Here is a 23496-nt window from a genome sequence, read left to right on the forward strand (position 1 = left end):
GGAGTCATGGGGGCCACAACATACCTAATAAATTACCAAAGCACAGAATTTAGGTTGTGAAATAAAATTGCCTTCAAAACTATGCCAACGCCTTCAATCCAGGATACCAGTTATAGTTTGATCAATCAGTGTTACGTTCTCCATTTACAGAATCCACTGAAACGAGTAAACTGTATAGGGATACAAGTACCTTGTTGGTTCTTACACCTACAATTTAAGATTTCCTCAGAGGAAATCTGGTGATTGAAGTTACAAAGCTGTACTCCTGCTGATGAAAACTTTTGTCAGATAACCCTCCCAATTTCTTTGCTTGTAATATTTAATGCCTTTATTTTTTTTATCTCCAGCCATTGCTATTCTAGAATGTATCCATATTCATACTCAAGTCGTCATAAACTAAAAATAATTTCTGGAACTATAACACTTATGTGATCATGTTTTGAGGGTGGGGAGTTGCATAGGAGTATATGTATTTTGCTGTGTGGTTTTTACTGTGTAAGTCTTAATTTAGAAAAAATTAAGCAGCTGTGTTGGTCACATTTGTAAAAAGATTTGTGGCTAATAAAGCATTCATGAAAATAAACAAAAAAACACCCTAAACAAGAGAATTTAACACTCAAAAATCTGACTGGACAGTTTAGCCTTGTTAGAAAATGTTGTGGTATTTAATGTAACGAGTTTAGTAAAGCAGATGATCTGTGTGCCTATTCTTTGCCCCATTTATTTTACATTAACTTTTTCTTATTATTCAATCATTTTCCATCCAAATATCCTTATATTCTTACAGGTGATACTAATAAAAAAATTGAATAAAAAAATACAAAAAGCTTTTGCATTTACAATATAACTCAATAAAAAACAAACAATAAATATAAATGAGGTGTTAGGCTAATCTCATGTCATGGTCTCAGGAGGTAAAGCTTTGTCAAACAGAGATTTACATTGGAAATCCTAAATGAATTGATGGTTCTACGGATAACTGAAAAAACCTACAGAGAAAGTTCAAACAGACATTTACACACAAACAACAATTATTGGCTAGACTCCTTAGCAGTCTACAGCAGTGAGGCTACAGTGAGTTCCTGAGATCAGCTGTAATATGGACGGATGTCGCTTCCCTGTATGACTACAAAGGATCATAGATAGACTGTGCTTAGCATGTGCCCAAGCCCCTGCGACTGTCATTTGCTGTGGCTGGTAGCTGCCTTGTGTTGACATATGGAGTCAAGAAAACCTCCCTTAAAAATAAAAAAAAAGGATTAACAAAAAACATACTTTCTCTCTTTTAAATTTCTGACTATGGCTGTGGTACTATATCTTGGCTAATTAAACTACCAATAAATTGTTGGCCAACACTGACTGGTTTTAGGGCAGAAATAGGAACGGCCATGTTCTGAAGCTGTGCCGACAGGGCTGGTCTTTGTAGCAAGATATAACATTCGCTATCATACATAACACTCATACTGAGCAAACCTGTTTATCCACCAGTTGGTATGAGTAATGATTACCTTCCATTCATGGTCAGTGAGTATAGTTAGAATGCTTTTTGCTAGAACTGGTACATGGAAGAATTACAAGGTGGCAGAAACACAGATGTACAATTAAAATGGTAAAATGGTGGAGCATGAAGCAACACATTAGGTGTCTTTCACTCACAGGTTAAGCACTAATGGAGTATTTTTCCTTAGTGGATGAAGACAATTTATTTTACATCAGCCAAACTAATAAAAATAAAATATAAAATGTTTACCTTCCTTTACAGTACTTCACCTTAAAAATCTCCTTCAATATGTTAAAACATAATTTTATGTACCCTCAAAACGCTACCACCTTTGTTCAAAGTGAGGGATGTCATCTGGAGTTCCTTCCCACACCACTATCTGAAGGAATGTTCTGGATTAGTGGGATTTACTTTTTGAAAGGAGTGGCCAGTATAGACATCAGGCTTCTCAATCCCCTAAGATGAGTTGATTTTCTGGACTTTTTCAATTTCCTGAAGAAAGATTGAAGAAAGAAATTTGACACTATGAATACGATGAAAATCAACACTAACCAGCCAATGTTTTTTTTTAAGTACATGCTGGATAAAATACAACTCATGGGATGTGTGATGGAAACGACTCATCTTTGCAGAAAGCGTTCTAATTTTCAATACAAAAAAATTGAAAATGCAATAGATATGCGCAAATATTCAAATATGATATTGAATTCTATTGTATTTCTAAATAAAATAGAAATTGTCTTTTGCACAATTAAAGATAATAGCATCTGCTGAAGTAAGTAAATGTTGATTTATTTTTTACTTTTATTTCCTTTGACACTATGCATTTAGTGTCAAGAATTAGTAAAGAAAGATTACATTTTTTGAAAAACTAGTCAATTGCACTGTCTTTTACCAAACCAGCAGAAGATGAACCATAAAAACATAAAACACAAAACGACAGAAACAACTCTACAGAGACTCAGCCCTGATCTAGCAACTTTTGCCAAAATCACATCCTTGCTTTTTCATAGGAAATAATTTGAGAAACAAATGTGTAGGCTCTATGCAAGTAGTTATTACACACTGCTTTTTACCTGCCCCAAGATTGGAAAATTAGTATATTAACATATTTCATCAATTGGATGGGAACATGGCTACTGATAAATACAGCTCCGGACAAAATTGAGACAACTGCACCTTTTTCTTTCCTTTCCAAAAAAGTTGAAAAGCAAAGCTTTGTGTGAGGAACTGCAGCATTCAATTTGCAGTAGTCACTTAATTTTAACCCTTCTGTTCCTCACTCAAAACGTTCCTTTTCAACTTTTTTGGAAAGGAAAGAAAATGTTCTCGTAATTTTTTCCGGAGCTTTAGGTATTAAAGATCTAACAATAAACCACCTTGTTTTTTAACAGGTTAAATGATGCTCATGGTCAATTCCATCATACCCAGAGATATTTTATGTTGATACAACATTTGGGTTATAGTTATCCCAGTGTTTAGAGCATTTGGCCACAATCTGGAACTTCGGCATATTGAATCAACAAGCAGACCGTGAAAGATTTTTGTTTGCCCTTGAGGGGTTTCACACAAATTGCTCCAGGGTTGCTGTTGATAATGGCAGACATACTCTAGACTGTTACAAAACTCAGAGGGTATCTCAAGGAGTTTCCACATGGCAAAAAAAAACGAATTCCAGTTTAAACATGAATATGATTACAAATGTAAGACTTTGAAATAGGAGAAAGAGCACCAAATCAAAATTATTACACACTCACCTCAATAAGGGCCTGTTTCAATTTCGCATATGCATTATCAAGATCATCATTGACAATGATTATGTCAAATATGCCAGGTTCTTTGCCTAAAAGATGGGGAAAACCATTTAAGATAACATCCTTTTGAGCAGAATATAATTTGTAACTACGCAACTCCGGTTAGGCCCAAAGTCTCTTCAGAAAAATACTCACATATCTCCATGTCCACCTGAGCAGCTTCTAAACGTTTCTGCAAACTCTCCTCTGACTCCGTCTTTCTGTCCCTTAAACGTTTCTCCTACAATGATAGATGACAAAAGGGGACATTGAATAAATCATGGTGGACTGGCCTGGGCTACAGTGACTGGTAGATAATAGTTATAACATGTCTAACCATATTACATGTTTAAAACTAACTAACGTTTTAAAGTATCGCCTGGCTCTTACCAGGATGGTCAAGGACGGTGGCTGGATGTAGACATAGATAGGGTTGAGGTCTGTAGTCTTGACCGCTCTCACTCCCTGCATGTCGATGTCCAGGATGCAGATCAGATTTTTGTCTTTGACAGCCTGCACGGAGGCCTTGCTCGTCCCGTACATATTCCCAGAAAACACTGCACTCTCAATGAACTCCCCTTTGTCAATGCTGTCCTGCATAACCTCCCGAGTAACATAATGGTAATCTGAAACAACAATAAAATAATTTTCATGTTAAAGTGTGGTTCAACAAATGTCTTAAAATGCACAGTAAATGTCAAAAGTAACGGTGTCGTGTTTCAGTTGGAACTGTATTTTTTTTCTAATAATTTCTCTTTAATCTTCAAACTGTTCCCAATTCCTGTCATATTTTCAAATGTCTGCTGTAAAAAAAAAAAAAAGTTTGCCCAATCCGTACATGCAACAAAAAGTGATGTATAGGAGAAACTAAGTCTCTTAAAAATGACCAACACACCTTTGCCATTTTCTTCACCAGACCGAGGATTCCTTGTTGTATCTAAAGGATGAGTGCACACAATTAGAAAGGTTAGTATTATTTACGTAACTGACACCTCCCTGATTTTTTCATAGTTAACAGGGGATTCGTGCAAAGCAAACCTACGTGAGACGCTGAAGCCAAAAATCCCCTTGTACTCCTCCAGAAGCTTCTTGGCCAGAGTGCTCTTCCCAGCCCCCGATGGGCCACTCAGTACCACTGGCCTGGGTCCTGCCATAGCTGGTCGAGGGAACAGAAAATATTGAAAAATGTTTGTCCATATACAGGAGGTAAACCTACACAGAACACACACCATCCCCAAACACAACACCCTAGCAAACTGCCAGTCTTAACTATTAATACGCTTAGAACAGCCCCTGGTTTGTGATGGTAGGGAAATGCCACTTCTCATACACTGAAATACGATAGGTATACCCATAAACACGAAGACAGGTATACCCATAAACACGAAGACAGGTATACCCATAAACACGAAGCAGCAGACCAATTATTCCATACAATCTCATTTCCATAATTCATATTTATTTTAGTAATCAAACCTGGAAAAGTTTTCCGCTAATTTCTTGGCACACAACCTGCTATAAAAGATCTGTGCACTGACGTTTTTCCTGCCAGCTGCAGAGGAGAGGTGGTCACTGTACACTGTCTCCTGAATATTTAAATCACAACCAAATGCACAGCTCCTTTTAATATTAGACTCAGTCATGGGATTGAGGATGGGATGTAACAACAGTGTGACTGTTCACAATAACATACAAACAGACAATAGACCTACTGACTATGACTGGTTTAAGCTATAGCTACTCAAATTAACGATATCTAAAAACTAGAAAGGTCTAAAGTCCAAGAAAGGTCTCAAAATATATCTATCTTTCTCTTAGTCACAGTAGCAGCTAGTAGGCATAAAGGTGAAATTCCAAATCAGAAACAAATAAGCCTGGTTTATTAAGGCTGTATTTAAGGCTAATATTTAAACTAATACATTTTATAACAACTGTGTCTACAACACCATACATACACTTGCCTAGCGTATTAGATTTCACAACCACCTCATGGCGCCACTTTAAAGTAGCAAGAAAGAAAGGTAGGCTGTGTTACGCAAAACGAGGAGCATGTGAGCTCAAGTACGGGAGGAAGCTAATTAAAATGGTTACAGGACACTATGCTCAAACTCTTAGGATTTCCACTGTTGCACAGCATGTGATCGATCTTTGCCAGACAGGGACCAACCTTTAATCATGTGAAATCCTCATAATTGTGTTAGGCTATAACTGATTAGTGGTAATTGCAGTCAGCTGCAGCCTGCAAAATGAACAGTGTTCAATCAGATAACATGTGTGCACTCTACGTGTGCAAGCATAAAGGAACATCTTAAATTTAAAGATGAAATACCATAGCTCTAAATTATTGGTGACGAATGCGTTATGGACATGACAGCTGCGTGCGAAACACTGTTCTGTTTAGTCTGTAGTTTTGGAACAGCTCATTATAGGGTACGCCCTTATTGCCTGCACAATCACATTTTAAGATCAATGAGAGCTTAAGCCAGACTTGAAATGTATGCTACCAGTCCCTCTGCCAAACTGTTTTCCTGTTTTTCTGGATGTCACAGGCAGTCTAAAGGCTACCTGGGAGTGTTTTCACTTTGCTATGCTAACAAAGAAATGTTTTCCCTTGAGATGGATAGTATACAGGGGAAGCTGGATTGGTTAGAATGTCTCCAGTCGCTAGCTACCTAGCACCAAGAGTGAACCGGCGGGCAAATCATAGGCCCTCCTCTACTAAACAATGTTGTTGCTTGGCAGACAAGCTGCAAGAGATAACATGCTGACACTCCCTAAAACTATCACAATGCTATAATTCTACCAAACAGAGCTGTTGGCATATCCTATATCCCAAGATGCAGTACTGACGCTTGGGGAAAACATTGCTTCTGAAGCCAAACAGACAAAACTTACTGGATGAGCCAATTTTCCCAAACACACTATTTAAGGCTCTGCCTGCTCTATCACACTCTGACAGCTACAATCCTCAATACGCCCCACTGATTGGTTTACAACAATCAATCTAAAAGATACATCTGCTAGTTCACTCTTACACAAAAGGATTCTTAGGAATGAGTTAGCCAATTGAATATTGAACGCAGCTCCTGGAGAGCTACTATCCTGGTTGTTTTCAATCCAACCCTGATTTAGCACAACTGATTCTAATAATTACAGTTTAAAACTGAATAAGGCTGCATATATATGGGTTTGAAGTGAAAAAAACAGAACAGAAATAGGGCTGGAGACCCCTGAAGAAACTCACTGAGTTTCCTAGTAGTACTCACTATCCACGTGCTGTTAAAATGAAGCTTTTTTTTTACATTAACGAATTCTCTTAACTAAATACGTACTCTTTTTATATCCAAGTTTATGAGCTAGTGAGTGATAACAAATAGAGCAAATCAACAATGCATTGTACTATGACACATTAACCACCAATTATCATCACCATTATTATTACTACAGCATACATCTAGCTGGTTGCACTTCTAATAACTGTGTGGTAAAGGATAGATTTAGGTAAAATATACTTAAACGTCAGTAAAATATACCATAACACAGATTGGCCACACTTAATGGCCTGTGTCACAAATGCAAATCGAACCTCAAACTGGCTAGCGTAAGTGATGATACACTTCAAAGACAAGTGGTCAAATAATATAATATGGTCATTATACCTGAGACTAGTCTGGAGAAATACCTCATAAACATCTGCAACGAAAATCAATAACGTCTGCGGTCCGTCTTCTCACTCTGATGTCTACCTCCGGTGTAAGAGCCATGCTAGTAATGCCATTACATAAATTGTTTCGAGCTCGTCGTCATCGTCATCATCATCATCATGAGCCAAATAAAAAAAAGAGTACAGGTCGCCTTCCCCTGCTCAGAAGCCGCGTGCATCGACCAATTGTTGCTAGCTACGTCATCACCCGTGTCATCGACTGACATATTGTTATAACATATAATGTGGTTAGCTTATAGTTGAAACACCTATCCAAGCTTTGTCAAAAGTCAACAACAACTGAGCACAAGAACGATAACGTAGCACACCAACGTCCACTGATAGCTTGTCAACCTTGCTGCAACCAAATTAGTGCGTAAAGTAGATAACGTTACGATTGTATGACGATTGATTCTTCGATTAGGGCATTTTCCATTGACTGTAGATTTGGCATTAAACCTACGCTTAACGAAGGCGCCAACTTGGTTGCTGCGTATAGGCGCCAGAAACAACAGTCCGCAACAGGGCGAACTCGTGTTTTAAATTGTTAACTACGTTATTTCTGAACACGAAAACTGTAACTTCCTTAATTGTTCGGTAACCATCTCATCCGAGGCTAGACGTGGGTGCCGTGAGTGAGAAGCTCGTAGAAAAGCCGAAAGGGAGGGGGGCTTAGCTTCCACGTGTAAACAAAGCGTTCTTTTTAGCTTGCTTTTTTTTATCGAACGTTGACAATGTTTGGTGCTTCAAGATCTGGGGGTGTAAGGGGAGGGCAAGACCAGTTCAACTGGGATGATGTGAAAGGCGATAAGCACAGGGAAAACTACCTCGGTAAGTGTTCTAAAATGGGCATCAATCAACATCGTGAAAGATTTCTGACCAGTGCGGTGCTACCATAGCTAACACAGGCTAGCTAACGTTTGTTGTAACGCGTTATTGTAGGATGGGTTGGAGCAATGTATAAAACAGTCCAATTGTATATATTGTAAAATAATTTCGAGAAAACTCCTGTAGCGAGCAAGTTATTAATCTATTTAGGTAGGTGGCCACGTGTCAAGTTGTGCAAATCAACAATATGTAGCAACTAGGTCGTCCCGCAACTTACTACGGTCTGTAGCCATGTACATACATAGAGTACTTGGACTTTAACTGTTTACAGTAATGTGTGATCGCCACACTATCATACAGTACTGTAAACAAGTCCAAAGTATATATAAGTAATATATCAATGTAAATATTACTTTTCCTAATACTTTTATATCTGGACGAATCGAATGCCTCCATTTCTTACCTTTTTCCTTAGTGTAGTCTCTCATTAGATTGCTTTATGTCAGCTACGCAGACTGTCTTCCGGAAACGTATTTTGGCAGGCTAGCTAGCGTCGGTAGCAGTGTAGGAATTGTGGATTTGAGTTAACGCCGTATGTTTTTTTTACAAGGAGAGCGCCCACGCAATGTAGCTAATAATGCTAGTTAGGTAGTACGTAGTGGGTGTACCGCTGTTTTACTTTGAGATGTCAAAGTAGCAGCTTTATAGATTTAAATAAGAGCTTATTTACAACTTAACTGTAATCCAAATGAATACAGTGTTCACGAATCATCATAACTATTTTTCAAACCCTACTCAAGCCAAGCTAGGAGAAAGAAGTGAAATCTAACACGGCAGCGTCATGCTTTGTTGGAAACTAAAATGCCAGTAATGACCAATTTCCTTTTATTTGATCTATGTTACACATGTACAAGGTGTATAAACTGGTATTGTGTGTTTAGCATATCCCTTTCCATTTTAGTCACCCTTTGACATAGTCACCCCATCTTTTTTTTACGGAAATCATGGACAGAACAGTATTGTCTACTTTTCAGCTTGGTGATTTGATTTAGCATTCTTTTGGTAAATGCTTTGACCTCTGTGCTGCTTGTTGCCCCAAAATCACTACGAAGAACAAGTTATGATAACCACTTGGAAAATCATTTTTATTCAGACCCCAAAAGCATATTGTTTGGCTACAGTCAACAGGGATCCTAATATAGTAAGAAACAATATAGTTACATCCCCTTTTTGTTTAATTCAAAGGAAACTCTCTTATGGCACCAGTTGGAAGGTGGCAGAAAGGCAAAGATCTCACATGGTATGCCAAAGACAAAAAGGGTATTGTCAAACCTATGTCAAGAGAAGAGGAGCTGGCGGCTGTGAAGGCAGCAGAGCAAGAGGCACTGATGGCTGCCCTGTGAGTTGAACATTACACAAACAACTACTTCAGAAATATAACCGAAACGTCCAATTCATCTTTTATTTTTATTTTCAGAGGCCACAAGAATATAAAGAGACAACCAACTGGCCTGACCAAAGAGGTGCTTATTGTCTAAATTATTTGCTAAAATAAAAAAGTGGATTCACAAATGACAACCTTAGTAACCATGTCAAGACACCATTGGGGTCAAAAGGTCAGCTTGTCCTGACTATTGTAGGACTGAGTCACAGTTCGGTTTCCACAGTCCTCGTTACTTGATGCTTGAGTAAATGTTTGTTACTACCAAATGTTTTATTTCATTGGTTGTTCTTTAAGAGTTGTGCTACTTAAACGGTTAAGTACTGTGGTTTCCCAGTAAGCAAGGAAAAGCCATTTCCAATCATACATTTTAGGAATGAATACAGGATTGTTCTTCCTAAAGTAAATGTCATGGTGCCCAACAGGACCTTGCAGATGTGTGCAGGAGGGAGGATGCAGAAGCAGAGGACAGAGATGTGGACAGAGTCTCAGGCCTTGGAAGCTCCGGGTATGTATCTATTACTAAAATAAAATCTCAGTAAAATGTTCGCTCTTGCTGCACCATAAGATGAAACGCGTGCGCTTGCCACACTTTGTGTTTACGAGTCACCTGGAAATACTTTTACCTAGTAACTAACATGGTGCTCTTTATTGAACAAGTGCGGTTTAACATAACATTTACAATATAGACAATTCAATTGTTAATTGTAATTATTTATGTTACAGTTAATTGTCAACTAAAATGTCAATTGTGACGGCCCTAATCCTACCACTTATAAGCATTATTAAAACCCCTTGAACAATTTTTATAGCAGCATAGATGGTAAAGTATACAGTCTGTTCACCACCCATTATATTGCAAAAGTGTGCTTGCCGTAATGGATCAGAGTGTATAACAACTATGACTGCGTTTTCTGTCACTAGTGCCACATCAAGGAAAATGGTGTTCTCCCAACAAGAGAAGGAAGCTGCCAAAATAGGCTTGTCCGTCTTCACAGTAAGTTTATTTTACTGGATCGTTTAAGCTTTCTCTAAACGATCCAAACTCCTATGTTGAACTTTCCAAATTGTATAAACATTTCTCTAACACAATCTCCACATCATTGGAATTGATACTGTAATTTAGATGTGACATGACCATTGTTTCCACAGCACCATAAAACTGAAGGTAAGTCTGGAAGCCTGGAAGACTCTGCCAGAAAGACATCTGACATCACAGAGAAGCAGGAAGTGGAACAAAGGTAGTGAATTAATGATCACGTTGTGAACCATCAATGCTATGGGGTTGGGTTCTTCAGATTACTATCTTGTTTTTCTTGTAACTGAAAATACTTGTTTCTTATACTCTTATGTCATAGTAATGACCGCAGCAAAAAGAAAAAAGAAAAGAAAAGAAAAAAAGAGAAAAAGGAAAAGAAAAAAAGGAAGAGAAGAGACTTGTCCTCCTCAGACTCAGAAGATGAATGTAAAAGGTAAGAGACCTGCAGATTATTTGTATATATTATCCTTATGCCTTTGTACATATAAAAATGTTTTTTAATACAGCCATGTCCCGCAAAGCTAAAGGTCCGCACTTTGGCACTAGAGGGCGCAAAATCACTACTGTGGAGATGGTCCAGGTTTTGTGTTCATTCTCAGATGCATTTGAATCAACTGTGTCAATCACACACAGTTGGACCCAGAAACCATTCTTATGTTAGTCCCATAATGAAACCGGGCAAAACCAACAAGGCAGTCTCCATTTTGAAGAGATACATTCTCTGCATGATTAGGATGAATTGGCTAATCCCTCGATCTGTCAGGCTATGAAAAAACGTGATAGCAAAGTAAAGTGTTATTCATTTCTCGGGACAATCATATGTATGCTGGTTAAAAAGTGAAATAGAGTGTACTTTTACTAGGGATGTTTCAGTTAATTTGTCAGCCTACCTAATTGTTATGAGGGAATGGAGGTGCTGGTCTTCTGATGTTTCAAATGGGTAGGGTTGAATACTAAATTGAGGATAAATGTGTCATCCATGTCATGCATGTGTTATTCTCCTGGGGAGCCCAGATAGTTAGAATCCATAAAGGTTGATATCATAACATCCAGTCAGCCTGCTCCACCATTAGCTTCATCTTCAACCCCTTTCTACTAGTCCCAATCATCGATTGTTTGTGTGTCTTCAACTCCTCAGGAGCAGAAAGGACCACCATCATCATAATCCATCATGCCGCAGTCAGACTGGAGCCAGACCCCATGACAGCCATTCAAAAGGGGGGCCAAAGGGCAAGCGCCACCCCCCTCCTTCCCAACGACGCCAGCAGAGGCGTGACACAGACTCCTACGACAGGGGGTCCCCTGTCCCCCATCACCGGGCTAGCCACAAGGCAGCCCCTGCTGCTCCAACACAAAGCCACAGGCGGCGTCATGACACAGACTCGGACGACTAATGCCCCCCCCCAATCAGAGTGACACGGGAGGGAGACAGAAGCTCTAGTCCACCGCAGAGCAGCTTGACTGGTCTGTCGACTGTCTTCATGTACCTCTGGACTAGACTCAATGGGCTGTGGTCGAGAACAGTAGGTTCATCTGTAGGTTATTTTTCAAACCACCAGCAGACATGTTTTAATGGATGTTTTAATTTTTCTTTTCATGTACCACCACAAATCGATTTTATAATCTAACTACCAAAATGTAAGGAAACTTCATAGAGAATCAGACTATATAAGTGAGGTGTACTTGATACAGAACATGTACAGTCTGAGACAGTCACACTTGCCCATACCACCAGCAAAAAAAACTAAATGTATGCCAAAAACTAAATGTTGGTCTCTGTCATCAGTTGAAATCCTCTGTCCAATGCTCCCTTATTATTTTGGTCTCCAACACCTCTCTCCATCCCACTGTGCTTCACGTACTACTCGGCAGCTCTGCTCCTTTTCTTTCCTCCTATCAAGTCTGTGCTCCTTTGTCCCTATCCTGTCTTTCTGTTCTAGGTTTGGTTCCATGCCTCCCTGACTGTGTTGAGATACCATTGGAATGCACTCCAGTGATCATAATGGAGTGTAGTGTTTGCATTTGCCTTGAATTGGCTCTGAAAAGGGAGCATTCTGCTGGCTGGCACCTGGGGGTGCACTAAAAAGAGCAAGGAATTAACAAAGGAGAGTGCAGAAAACCAGGCTGGTCCTTTATATGTCCGAATACCGTTAGGACCGCCACACACAAACCGAGCTGATGCACCAGCAGGAGAGGAAGGCCAAGACAAAGACACCCTGTAAGAGACCCGAGACTCCCGCCCACTCTGTCTTCCACAACCACAATATTCTTCTGCCATGTTTTATAGGCATGGCTGCGTTAACCATGGCAGCCTAATCACCCAGAAAGAAAGTTGTCCTAGATTACTCCCCAATTACAGCCATCCCTCCGTTCCTGGCACCTGGTGCAGACCCAACATAACAGACACCAGCTTTGGGTGGTTAAATGGCTGCCATTGGACTAACCCAGTCCCATAGTCCCAATACGTTGGGGCAAGAAAGTGTATGTGATCCCAAAGTACAGGGCCATTTTAGATTAGGATGAGCTGTAATTTTGAATTTAGATTTCGTCAATGTGGAGAGATGGAGGCTTGATTTAATTGGTAACGACAAAATGTTTGCCTTCAGAATTCAGGTGAAAAGTTGTGGTTGGTAGGAATTGATATTTTCTGTGGGGTTGGTTACTACATTAGTATGACACTGGTTTGAAGAATCATGTGCAGCTTGCCCTATAGATATGCAGTCTGCTCCCTTCAGTTTTGCCAAATTGACCAGTTGTTGCTTGATTTAGTGGACTGAGACCTGTCAACACGCATGTAATGCTGCAGTGTATTGTGATTTGTGTCCTGGCAGGTGAAATTAGCCAACTTTTAGGGCTAGTTTCTACCTGAAGGTTAGGTTAAATGTCTTCAGGGAAAACAATACAGTATTCACTTTGTATTAGTTACCATATTCATTCAGATACTTTGTTGCCTTCCGTGGTTTGATCTGCTGTTGACCAATGTTAGTGCCAGGGAGATATGTAGTTTGAATAACTGAGAATCACAAAAACATGTAAAGTTTCTCTAATTGCTTTAATTACAGTGCTTTTCTCACACAAAAATGAAAGCCGGAATAACGTTACATAAAAAATAAAACATGTTTAGACAGTTTTACCTAAGAAATAAACATGATTTCAACAAAAGTTCAGGCAATCAGTTAGTTTTTTTTTATCCAACAACTTGCTTTAAAAGATAAAATATATTCCCATAGCACTCTGGTGGAACAACACCCAGAACCTTTTGATAAGCTCAAAGGTTTTGCATGTTTCTTTGACACGAGGACAAAAGTATCCCCTCAGAAGATAGCCACGGACGACATGAGCTACAAAGGAGAAAAAGTACTAGCACTAATTTGAAAAAATGGACATCATACAGATTTCATATGGCCAATGACATACATGATACATGCCTCCTTCCGAAACAATATTTTCATCATTCTCACTAAAGGCATGAAAACAATGTCTTCAGGTTACGATAATGGAGGCTAATGCAGGCCTACAACTGCTTTTGTCATACCAGTAAATCGTAAAGCATACACCTTGAGTTAGAAGGTTCTTGTGGCGCTGAGTCATTGTGAGGCTGATGTTGAGGATACCCAGGCATTCCAACCCTTGAGCATCTGCTGCTAAGAGAGTGAACGACAGAATGCTTGTGCAGTCCAAAAATGTAAACAATCAATTAGCTAGTCCCACTTACAATCAGTGTTTGAGAGATTAGATTCAGCACAGCATATGGGATTATTATAACAAATGGATAGGCAGGAAGGAATTCTGCTTTTCCAGGCATGTGAATTCCTGTTGATTTGCACAATCTGTGCATCTCAAACATGCACTTGTTGCTTGTCCAACATCATGCACTTTTTTTGCTATTAAATTATGGCTCACTGCAACAAAGGCAGTACACATGATTATTTACTGGAGACAATGTCATACAAACATAATGCCGACCAGACAGCACCCCTGTCCATCAGAAGGTGAAAGATGAGATTCATAGAACAGTTACTCTGCATGGCAGCCACAGCAACATCTCAATGAAAGCCAGCATGATCAGACACAACAAATGCTGGTAAGTGTTGACAAGAGTTACTGACTTTGAAGACAAGAGTTACTGACTTTGAAGACCACGGACCTCTATTTTAGGCTTCATCTCAATAATATTCTCACAGTACAACTAGGTAATGCCAGTGTTTTGCTAAATTGTATTTTGGGGGAGCTGGATATTGTAGCATTCAGAGGTATTAAACCATATTCGTTGCAAGTAGTGCATCTGTATGTATGCATGAACCCCCCCACGTACAGTACAAATTACCAGCTGACTTAATGTATAATGTAGTCATTAAATGTAGGGGTGAAATATAGAAACCCATGTTAGCTGGTTAATGTAAAGTTTTTGCCTCCCTTTTCCATTTACTACTCACGTGTACATCTGCCCAAGGGCCAAGAGGAAATAACCACGGTGGATGTGTGCAATCAGCTGCCTCATTACCCACCCCTCTCCCAAAAAACAAGACTATTTACATTAAATAAGAAACCTGACAGCTTTCCAAGATGGGGTTATTATCCCCCTTGGCCCATATGGTGCATTGTTTTAACTAGAGCTGAGAAATGAGGGCAGCTTTCCAGTAGGTACTTTTTGACAAAAGTAGCTCAATTTGCAACATCAGAAGAGTACAAAGCAAAAGGTAGAGAGAAGATACAGTGTTACCCTTTTCACACTACTGAGCCGACTCATGCTGTACTGTGCCATCCTGGTAACTCATCTAACCCAGTTCCTAGAACTGCATTGGAAAGGACAATGTGAAAGAAATCACTGTACGATTTAGGTCAGCACAGTAGTGTGAAAAGGGAATATGTCAGTTGAAGAGGACAGTGGACGAATTGGAGGCCTATTTCTGGTTTTTGAGCTGATTAGACAACCAATCCAGTCCTTCGTAGAGACCATCTCCGCTTGTGGCACAGGTAGCTTGGATGTACCAGTTTCTATGGCGGAGGGAGTGCAGTCCCAACTTGTCTGTGATTTCAGCCGCGTTCATAGCATTTGGGAGGTCCTGAAAGAGATGTTTTTCAATTATAAGACAAAGCCAAGCTAGGGAAGGACATCTTAAATATAACCGGTAAATATTTTTAGCATGTAATCATTACCTTTAGAAAATAAAAGCAAGTAAGCAATCTTATTAAAAACCTTAGAAATACACACAGTAACATGACACTCTTTGTAACATTTTCTGACCAGCGATAATAGATAAGGTAATTGTTTCCATACTTTATAAAATGTTGGAGAATGACAGTAAGGCATTCATGAGAATTCTATAGTAATGTATTTTGGAAATAAGACATGTTTGGACAAACAATAGACACTGTAGAGCATATAAACTGTCTTGAAACCAACACAGTTCTTAACAACCAGAACTATAGTAGGCCAATATGAAACTCATATTCATTCCCAGAACTGCAAGCAAAAGCACTTAGATCATCCCAAACGCTGTCGCTAAAGTCACAAAATTCCCCAGAATGTTTTAATCACAATATATAAATACCACTGGAGTGCTCTCACATTTGGGAATATACCAGTCTTAATCCAATAACCATGACAGGTAAGATCCAGGCTTTCTGTCCCTGTCTTATGTACACCAGCAACATCCACTTACCACAGCGAGATGAACTAGAAATCGCACAAGGGAAGCATAGATAAACCCCAAACCTTTTTAGCACGTGAAAATATTCCTTGTACACCTGCATACTATTATGCACCTGGCGATCTGAGTGTTACTGTGTAGCTGTGTATCCACCGATAAATTACATAAACCCACTACCACTATCTAGCTATCATGTTTTTACTGAATTACATCACTAATATGATCATTACTGCCCTCACTAGTTTAACTGGGCTGACATTCCTAGCCATATGTAAAAAAAATAAAAAATACAAAACTAAAACCTAAAATGTGCATTATTCCCAATGGATAATGGCAAGAAATGATGTAACCGTCTTTGATTTACATAACCTCATTTAAACATATTTATTTGATAACCCTAGGATATATTGGTTAATGACATCAATCATTCATTGAATTTCAAAGTTATTCAGCCAACAATGCCTTAATCTACACAATGGAATCAAAAAATGATATTTTATATTTTCAATTTATTATGATAGGCTGTTCATTTCATATCTGTTAAGTACTTACATTTCTGTCAGTATCACTTTAAACTGGATCATACTGAAAGGGATTACTAATTGTACCAGTGGTTACCAAAACCTCTCTGAACCAGCCCATAATGTTCAAACCTATTTAATTATATTTTGTCAAATAAAGAAATTGCCAAGTAACACTACAAAAAAATGACTGAAAGCTTTAGTAGCTTTGAAACTCTAGGCATCATTCAAACACCAGTGAAAAAATGTAGACTTACCTGTTTGTTTGCAAATACTAATAACACTGCCTCTCGTAGTTCGTCTTCTGCTAACATTCTCATCAGCTCTTCACGGGCTTCGTTGACACGCTCTCTGTCATTGCTGTCCACAACAAAGATGAGACCTGAAAAACACTTACATTGAGTCACCGGACTTGTTTCTAGCTCTGAAAGGGGTTAAATGAACTGCCATCAGAAGAACGTACCCTGTGTGTTCTGGAAGTAGTGGCGCCACAACGGTCGAATTTTGTCTTGACCACCTACATCCCACACTGTAAAGCTTATGTTCTTGTACTCTACTGTCTCAACGTTAAAACCTATGTAGAAAAAAAGTCTGACATTAAAAACCAGTACAACCTTTGAAGCATCACATTTTCTCTAATTAAAACAAACATACCAGTAGCCTGTCTGTTACACGAAATATGATACACACAAACCTGGGACACAACATATCAACATTAGTGGCAAAAGTTACAACTTACCTATAGTTGGAATGGTAGTTACAATTTCTCCTAGTTTGAGCTTGTACAGGATAGTAGTTTTACCAGCGGCATCGAGACCCACCATGAGGATCCTCATCTCTTTCTTGCCAAATGCTTTAAAGAGGCTTGCAAATAAATTCCCCATAGTGAACGACGACGGATTCAACTTTGGCAGGAGGTAAACTGAAGAGAGAACCAGGATATTAGCTACAGTAAATAGGTGTATAACATTACTTCAGCACTGCGACCTAGCTTAGCAAAGCTATTGTAATATAATATTGGCTACACGGTTAGCTAACCCATCATTCAGCCAATTGGTACTGATTTTTTTATGCCTAACTGTAACCGGGGAAACAGTAAGCAAGATAACTTTTAACAAGACGTTCGCTAACTGGCTAGTAACAGGCATCAACCGCTAGATAGCTATGTAACGTTAACCATCCAATGTTAACGTCAGTTAGCTAGCTATGCAAGTTACCGTAACTACACTCATAATTTCATAATAGCCTTATTTATACTGGATGAAAACAACAATTGTGTATACAACTGGCGTATAGTGTCACAACGATTCCGAACATTTAGTTAGCAGTAAAACACAAGACAACTCGATACACTATAGTAGTAGGCTAGGTATCTAATAGCTAGCAAAGCTGACGTTAACTAACTGGCTATGTTCTAGCTAGCGCAGCTATACACAGCAGCATATCCAGCCATCAAGTTTTCTTCCTCAAGATCTTTATAACTAGCTCGCCAGGTAGTCTTTAATGTATTTTAGCCGTTTGTTATATAACCATCTTGCATCTTAATATAAAATATTTCACTTATCATATTCTTAAAAACGTATATCGTATAACTGATCGTTTTATTCTTACAGTTGTTTTCAATCCTTTCCTCTTTCAAGGCGTTTCCTTCCTCAAGATGGCGGTTATTATTTGGCCACGTCAGAGCCAAGTCAGAGCTTCCCGAATTACTTCCGTGACACAGCGCATTTGGCATAATATCGCGCCCTATGAGGGCTGGAGGAGAATAGAAGGTAGCCTACTACCATTTCACTTAGACCGAGCTATAACGTGGGACATCACCGGATAGAAAATTAAAGATGGCTGCCAAGGCTTTAACATATGTGGAGCTATATATGTGAGCGCTGTAATTGTACCAGAACGGTTGTTAATTCCTAATTTGTAAACTCGTGATGTGTAATATTTGTGCATATAAAGTGGCCAATTCTAATTGAAAATCCTTCACCAGGTGCTTTGTAATTGGCCCTGGAAATCTGCTTCAACAAAGATTACAGATTAGGGTTAGTATATCTATAATTTCACGGTCTTCAATTCCACTTTTCCAACAATAACACTGTTTAATTTCTTCTTTGTAAACTAATTACATGTGTAATATTCATAGTGCGCTGAAAGCCCTTGCCGAATGTATATAAAGTTGACCAATTTCCACCGAAACCACCTCACATATGACAGATTAAGGTCATGCTTTGATTTTAAACTCTTCAATTCTTAGATGTGACCACTTTTCTCAACATTTTAGAACCCTAAGGTTGTTAATTACGTTTTTGTAATCTCATGTGATTTGTAATATTTTTGATAGTGTGATTAAAGCCCTAGTGGAATGCAACCAAATGTTTACCTTAATAAACTAAAAAGGAGTTATAGTAATTATAGCAATTTATCCGGTGTATAATTAGGTCCAGATAATAAATGCAGACAGGTTTAGTGATGACTCAGTTCAGTGATTGAATGTAATATCAAATATATATTTGCCTTGTAAAAATTAAAGCAGGCTGGAGGAAATCAATAAATAATGTTGCTTCGCTTTTTGGATGGTCCTCAAACACAAACAAAGCATTAGGGATAGATCATACCACAGTTACAGTTTAAAAATACAGGTGTCAGCTCCTTTTTAATTGCATCTCCAATCCACAGCCCAGCTCTGCATGGCTCTCCAATCCAAGGCCCTCACTTCTTGGCTGCTAAAATAGTTCATAGAGAGAAATATTATTAGATACATGAATAATTGATGAAATACTGTACATCATGCAACATATATATGTATAAATCATGCAAGTACATATTTTGGGATTCAATACAGTTATTAATGCTATGCTATTTTACTGAAAAAGCAGACATACCATACAATTAAATTGCAAGTGCAGATATTACCTTACACTCAAATTCAAAGTAATTTATGATCTGCCCTGCAGGTGCCAAGGGATCACCTAGCCTGCCTAAGTAGCCTACTTAGCTACTATATCTGCTCTTACACCTGACATCTCTACAACAGACTTTGGCAAGTACGTAAAATGCATTTGGAACATATTCAGAGTCCTTCATTTTTTCCACATTTTTTGATGTTATAGCCTTATTTTTGAATGGATTAAATAGATTTTTCATTAACAATCTACACACCTTAATGAACAAGTAAAAACAGGTTTTAGACATTTTTGCAAAATTAAAAAAGAAAAAAAAAGAAAAATCACATTTACATAAATACTATGACACTCGAAATTGAGGTTTGGTGCATCCTGTTTCCATTGATAATGCTTGAGCTGTTTCTACATCTTGATTGGTGTCCACCTACGATAAATTAAACTGCTTGAACATGATTTGGAAAGGTACACACCTGTCAAAATAAGGTCCCACAGTTAACAGAGCATACCAGAGCAAAACCCAGTCTTGAGGTCAAAGGAATTGTCCGTAGAACTCAGAGATCGGATTGTGTCGAGACACACATCTGGGAAAAATAGACTGAAATAGTATGTCATAATCTTCATAATACCCATAAAATCTTGCTGCACACCTGGAAAAAAATCTCTGTTGTCCATTATTACACCATTATTTTTTTCTGTAGGGGATTTATAAATCCACTTCAAATAAGGTCTGTGTTTAAGGCTCACACCACTTTGATAACTGTAAATCAGCCATAACATTATGGCCACCTGCCTAATATTGTGTAGGTCCCCCTTTTTCCGCCAAAACAGCCCTGACCCATCGAGGCATGGACTCCATTAGGTGTGCTGTGGTATCTGGCACCAAGATTTTTTCAACATATCCTTTAAGTTTTGTAAGTTGGGAAGTGGGGCCTCCATGCATTGGACTTGTTTGTTCAGCACATCCCACAGATGCTCGATTGGATTGAGATCTGGGGAATTTAGAGGCCAAGCCAACACCTTGAACTCGTTGTTGTGTTCCTCAAACCATTCCAGAACCATTTTGCTTTGTGGGGGGGCGCATTATCCTGCTGAAAGAAGCCAATGCCATCAGGGAATACCGTTGCCATGAAAGGGTGCACATGGTCTGCAACAATGCTCAGGTCGTGGTACGTGTCAAAGTAGCATCCACATAAATGGCAGGACTCAAGGATTCCCAGCAGAACATTGCCCAAAGCATCACACTGCCTCTGCTGGCTTGTCTTCTTCCCATAGTGCATCCTGGTGCCATGTTTTCTCTAGGTAATATAAAGATGTAAAAGTAAATGTGATTCATCAGACCAGGCCACCTTCTTCCATTGCTCCATGGTCCAGTTCTGATGCTCACTTGCCCATTGTAGGCACTTTCGGCAGTGGACAGGGGTCAGCATGGGCACCCTGACTGGTCTGAGGCTACGCAGCCCCATACGCAACAAACTGCGATGCACTGTCTGTTCTGACACCTTTTTATAAGTACCAGCATTAACTTTTCAGCAATCTGAGCTAGTTTGTCTGTTGGATCAGCTCCCCACGTGCATCAGTGAGCCTTGGCCACCCATGATGCTGTCACCGGTTCACCGCTTTTCCTTCCTTGGACCACTTTTGATAGGTACTGACCACTGCTGACTAGGAACACCCCACAAGGGCTGCGGTTTTGGAAAAGCTCTGATCCATCGCAATTTGGTCTCAGATCCTTATGCTTGCCCATTTGTCCTGCTTCTAACACATCAACTTTGAAGACAAAATGTTAACACGCTGTCTAATGTATCACAGGCACTGACAGGTGCTATGATAACGAGATTATCAGTGTTATGATCACTTAACTTGTCAGTGGTCATATCGTTATAGCTGATCGGTGTCAATAAAACAGGGTGACTTTTATCAATATCTTTGCCTAGATTTAGCCAAATGATCTTACGGAACCACACTTTGCATTGATGTCATCATCAAGTGCAGTGGTAGAAGCCGGTGGTAGCTGGAAAATACACATTTCCCTCTGAGCAAAATCTGATCAAAGTAGCAAGAATATAAATATAATAGCACACATTTTTTTTCAAATAAGCATTTGTAGTTTCTAAATTTTGTAATTGATCGGCTATTTACAGCTGTTTGTTTTAACGTTTTCCTACCTCAGCAAAGAGGAGGTGTTGCTGGAGCCATGTGTTAAGGTACAGTACTATAAAACGTGTTGTTAGCTGCAAACAGCATTTTTATTTGTCGTAAAGTGTTAGATAACGTTTTATTATTTACAAGTTATTCAGTATGGCGTGTTTCTCATGTTTGGAGTTGTGAAAAACTCTGAAGTACACTAACCGTGATGACTGTGACCCAGAGTGACACACCCTAACGTTAAAGGTAGTTAGCAAAAAGCCCTACCCTGTAACACTAGCTAAAGTCGATAAGTCCGATTTCAGTTAGCAAGAATTAGAAAGCCTCTGATGATGGGCTAGTCGTAGCCAGCAAATTTCTAGCAAGTGCTATGCGTCGTTGGCTGGTCTGCTAGTTAACGTCTCACCACGTGGAGAAATCCAATTAAAGTCAGAAAGATAATTATCACAATGGGTTAATGATGCATACCCAGCTAACAATTTTCCATTGTCACAATGTTGTTACGACGTTATCTGTCGACCGAAATTAGATAGCGGCAACATTATCACAACCGGAAAAGTGAAAGTTTTCTTGTTGTCCCTATAACGTATATAATTGACGTTGTCAGTTTGTCGCTAGCATGTCGTGACAACATGATATCTCTAAAGTTGTCGGTTGGTCATCGCAAATCCCTGCCATCCTATCCAGTTCACCATTCATAGCCCTTTTTACTCTCACAATTTTTTAATTCATACCTACAGCTAGAATATGCACAGCTTAGTTAATTTCTGTCCATCTTAAGGTTTTCTCCAACCTTGTGTTTACCTGCTCCAACTGTTGCACGAACTCTTACATTTGCACAACACAGTTTCAGCCGGGTTCTACAGTGACGTTTAGTTTTACAGTGAGGTACCATGTATAAATAATATAGATTTATTTTATCAACACCTTCCCACATATAATAATGGCAATGCTGTTAGATCATCAGTCCAGACATTTTCTCCTAGCGAAGTACATGACATATCTTGTAACATGAGCCCCACATAAATATATGTAGCAAAACCTTTATACATTTACAAACAAGAACACTTATGTAATTTAAAAAATATTTTATGTATCACCCACCTCACACTCCCAAGTTGGTCAAAAGCACAGAAATGTATATCAGAACTGTGTGGGACTTCAGGTAGGATATCTAGACATCTAGTTACCTCCAATGAAATTGGCAATAGCCATGATAAACAGTTATTTCTTCCACTAGTAGAGTTCTATCCTTCTCCAATCATTGACATTTTTGTTCCAGCTATCGACTGATCAAATTTAGAAATATTATCAAACTGGCCATTCTACAAATAATTAAAACATAAGAACACAAGCCAATATGAATGCTTTACTTTTCATTGGGTTATTTTCTTCTCAAATGGTGAAGAATTGTGAAATGATGATGATAAGAAAACATGAATTGAAACAAACAATTAATATTATCCAACTGGCAAAATACAATCACACAAGCAGACGGACACTTTACTCTTCCTTGTTGTCAGAAATTAGTCTGAGTGGTCTTCAATTCTATCTTCACCTTCCTGTGCTGTTGGACTCGTTGCTGCACCTGGACAATGAAAACCAGTTTAAAACCAGTATAAAATAGAGTGTCAACCATTTGATTCAATTGGTTCATAATTAAAAAAAAACACTTTTACAATTTTGTCAAATATCTTGTTGAATCATTACTTGTGGAACCCATAGTAAAACTCGTGAGGAGACTCGATGTTCATCTGTGTTTGAAAAAAGTTAGCTAGTAGTAGTTCTTACTGTACTGTAGCTTGCTAACGTTAGTTGGCTTGCTAGACAGTACTGTAATTCGATGGAAACTACCAAAGTGATTTTAGCTACATGACAGATAGTTATCTATATGCATTGTAAAGAAGTTAAATATGCTTACCTGAGATTCCTTGTCCAGAAATGATGTCGACTTAACAAACTAATCTGATG

General features: G+C 38.8%; 3 protein-coding genes across 6 annotated transcripts; 1 reads left to right on the forward strand and 2 right to left on the reverse strand.

Annotated features, from left to right (window-relative positions):
• Window positions 1-340: 340 nt before the first annotated feature.
• Window positions 341-8390, reverse strand: guk1a (guanylate kinase 1a). 3 transcript variants are annotated; one of them, XM_010886063.4, is made up of 7 exons: window positions 8289-8390; window positions 4337-4450; window positions 4190-4231; window positions 3685-3920; window positions 3451-3535; window positions 3259-3344; window positions 341-1993 (listed from the first exon to the last, which is right to left on the reverse strand). In XM_010886063.4, the coding sequence occupies exons 1-7, from the start codon at window positions 8311-8313 to the stop codon at window positions 1958-1960; spliced, it is 624 nt and encodes a 207-aa protein (XP_010884365.1). In that variant the 5' UTR covers window positions 8314-8390; the 3' UTR covers window positions 341-1957. The 3 variants fall into 3 exon arrangements, with proteins under 3 accessions (XP_010884365.1, XP_010884382.1, XP_010884356.1); XM_010886080.3 differs by lacking the exon at window positions 8289-8390 and adding an exon at window positions 6977-7263; XM_010886054.4 differs by lacking the exon at window positions 8289-8390 and adding an exon at window positions 6954-7263.
• Window positions 7270-12072, forward strand: c3h1orf35 (chromosome 3 C1orf35 homolog). 2 transcript variants are annotated; one of them, XM_010886035.3, is made up of 8 exons: window positions 7270-7828; window positions 9071-9224; window positions 9303-9348; window positions 9692-9774; window positions 10191-10263; window positions 10419-10507; window positions 10625-10738; window positions 11444-12072. In XM_010886035.3, exons 1-8 carry the CDS (start codon window positions 7732-7734, stop codon window positions 11697-11699), a joined length of 912 nt encoding a protein of 303 aa, XP_010884337.2. In that variant the 5' UTR covers window positions 7270-7731; the 3' UTR covers window positions 11700-12072. The 2 variants fall into 2 exon arrangements, with proteins under 2 accessions (XP_010884337.2, XP_010884345.2); XM_010886043.4 differs by having other exon boundaries at window positions 7288-7369.
• A 1266-nt stretch (window positions 12073-13338) lies between these two features.
• Window positions 13339-18196, reverse strand: arf1 (ADP-ribosylation factor 1). The gene is made up of 5 exons (XM_010886092.4): window positions 18092-18196; window positions 17220-17402; window positions 16944-17054; window positions 16738-16862; window positions 13339-15371 (listed from the first exon to the last, which is right to left on the reverse strand). Exons 2-5 carry the CDS (start codon window positions 17362-17364, stop codon window positions 15210-15212), a joined length of 543 nt encoding a protein of 180 aa, XP_010884394.1. The 5' UTR covers window positions 17365-17402; window positions 18092-18196; the 3' UTR covers window positions 13339-15209.
• Between the last annotated feature and the right edge of the window lie 5300 nt (window positions 18197-23496).

Source organism: Esox lucius, chromosome 3, assembly GCF_011004845.1.
Source record: "Esox lucius isolate fEsoLuc1 chromosome 3, fEsoLuc1.pri, whole genome shotgun sequence".
Lineage (NCBI taxonomy): Eukaryota > Metazoa > Chordata > Actinopteri > Esociformes > Esocidae > Esox > Esox lucius.

Excerpts from the sequence above, each read along its gene's own strand:
- guk1a (XM_010886054.4), bottom strand. The coding sequence starts at position 6,987 with ATGTTTATGAGGTATTTCTCCAGACTAGTCTCAG. Across the intron at positions 4,451-6,953 it reads TTTCTCCAGACTAGTCTCAG|CTATGGCAGGACCCAGGCCA; the intron begins GTATAATGACCA and ends TCCCTCGACCAG. Across the intron at positions 1,994-3,258 it reads TGAAACAGGCCCTTATTGAG|GAAATTGAAAAAGTCCAGAA; the intron begins GTGAGTGTGTAA and ends ATCTTTCTTCAG.
- c3h1orf35 (XM_010886035.3), top strand. The coding sequence starts at position 7,732 with ATGTTTGGTGCTTCAAGATCTGGGGGTGTAAGGGGAGGGCAAGACCAG. Across the intron at positions 9,349-9,691 it reads CAACTGGCCTGACCAAAGAG|GACCTTGCAGATGTGTGCAG; the intron begins GTGCTTATTGTC and ends GGTGCCCAACAG. Across the intron at positions 10,264-10,418 it reads TAGGCTTGTCCGTCTTCACA|CACCATAAAACTGAAGGTAA; the intron begins GTAAGTTTATTT and ends TTGTTTCCACAG.
- arf1 (XM_010886092.4), bottom strand. The coding sequence starts at position 17,364 with ATGGGGAATTTATTTGCAAGCCTCTTTAAAGCATTTGGCAAGAAAGAG. Across the intron at positions 17,055-17,219 it reads AACTACCATTCCAACTATAG|GTTTTAACGTTGAGACAGTA; the intron begins GTAAGTTGTAAC and ends TTTTCTACATAG. Across the intron at positions 15,372-16,737 it reads TAGTATTTGCAAACAAACAG|GACCTCCCAAATGCTATGAA; the intron begins GTAAGTCTACAT and ends CATCTCTTTCAG.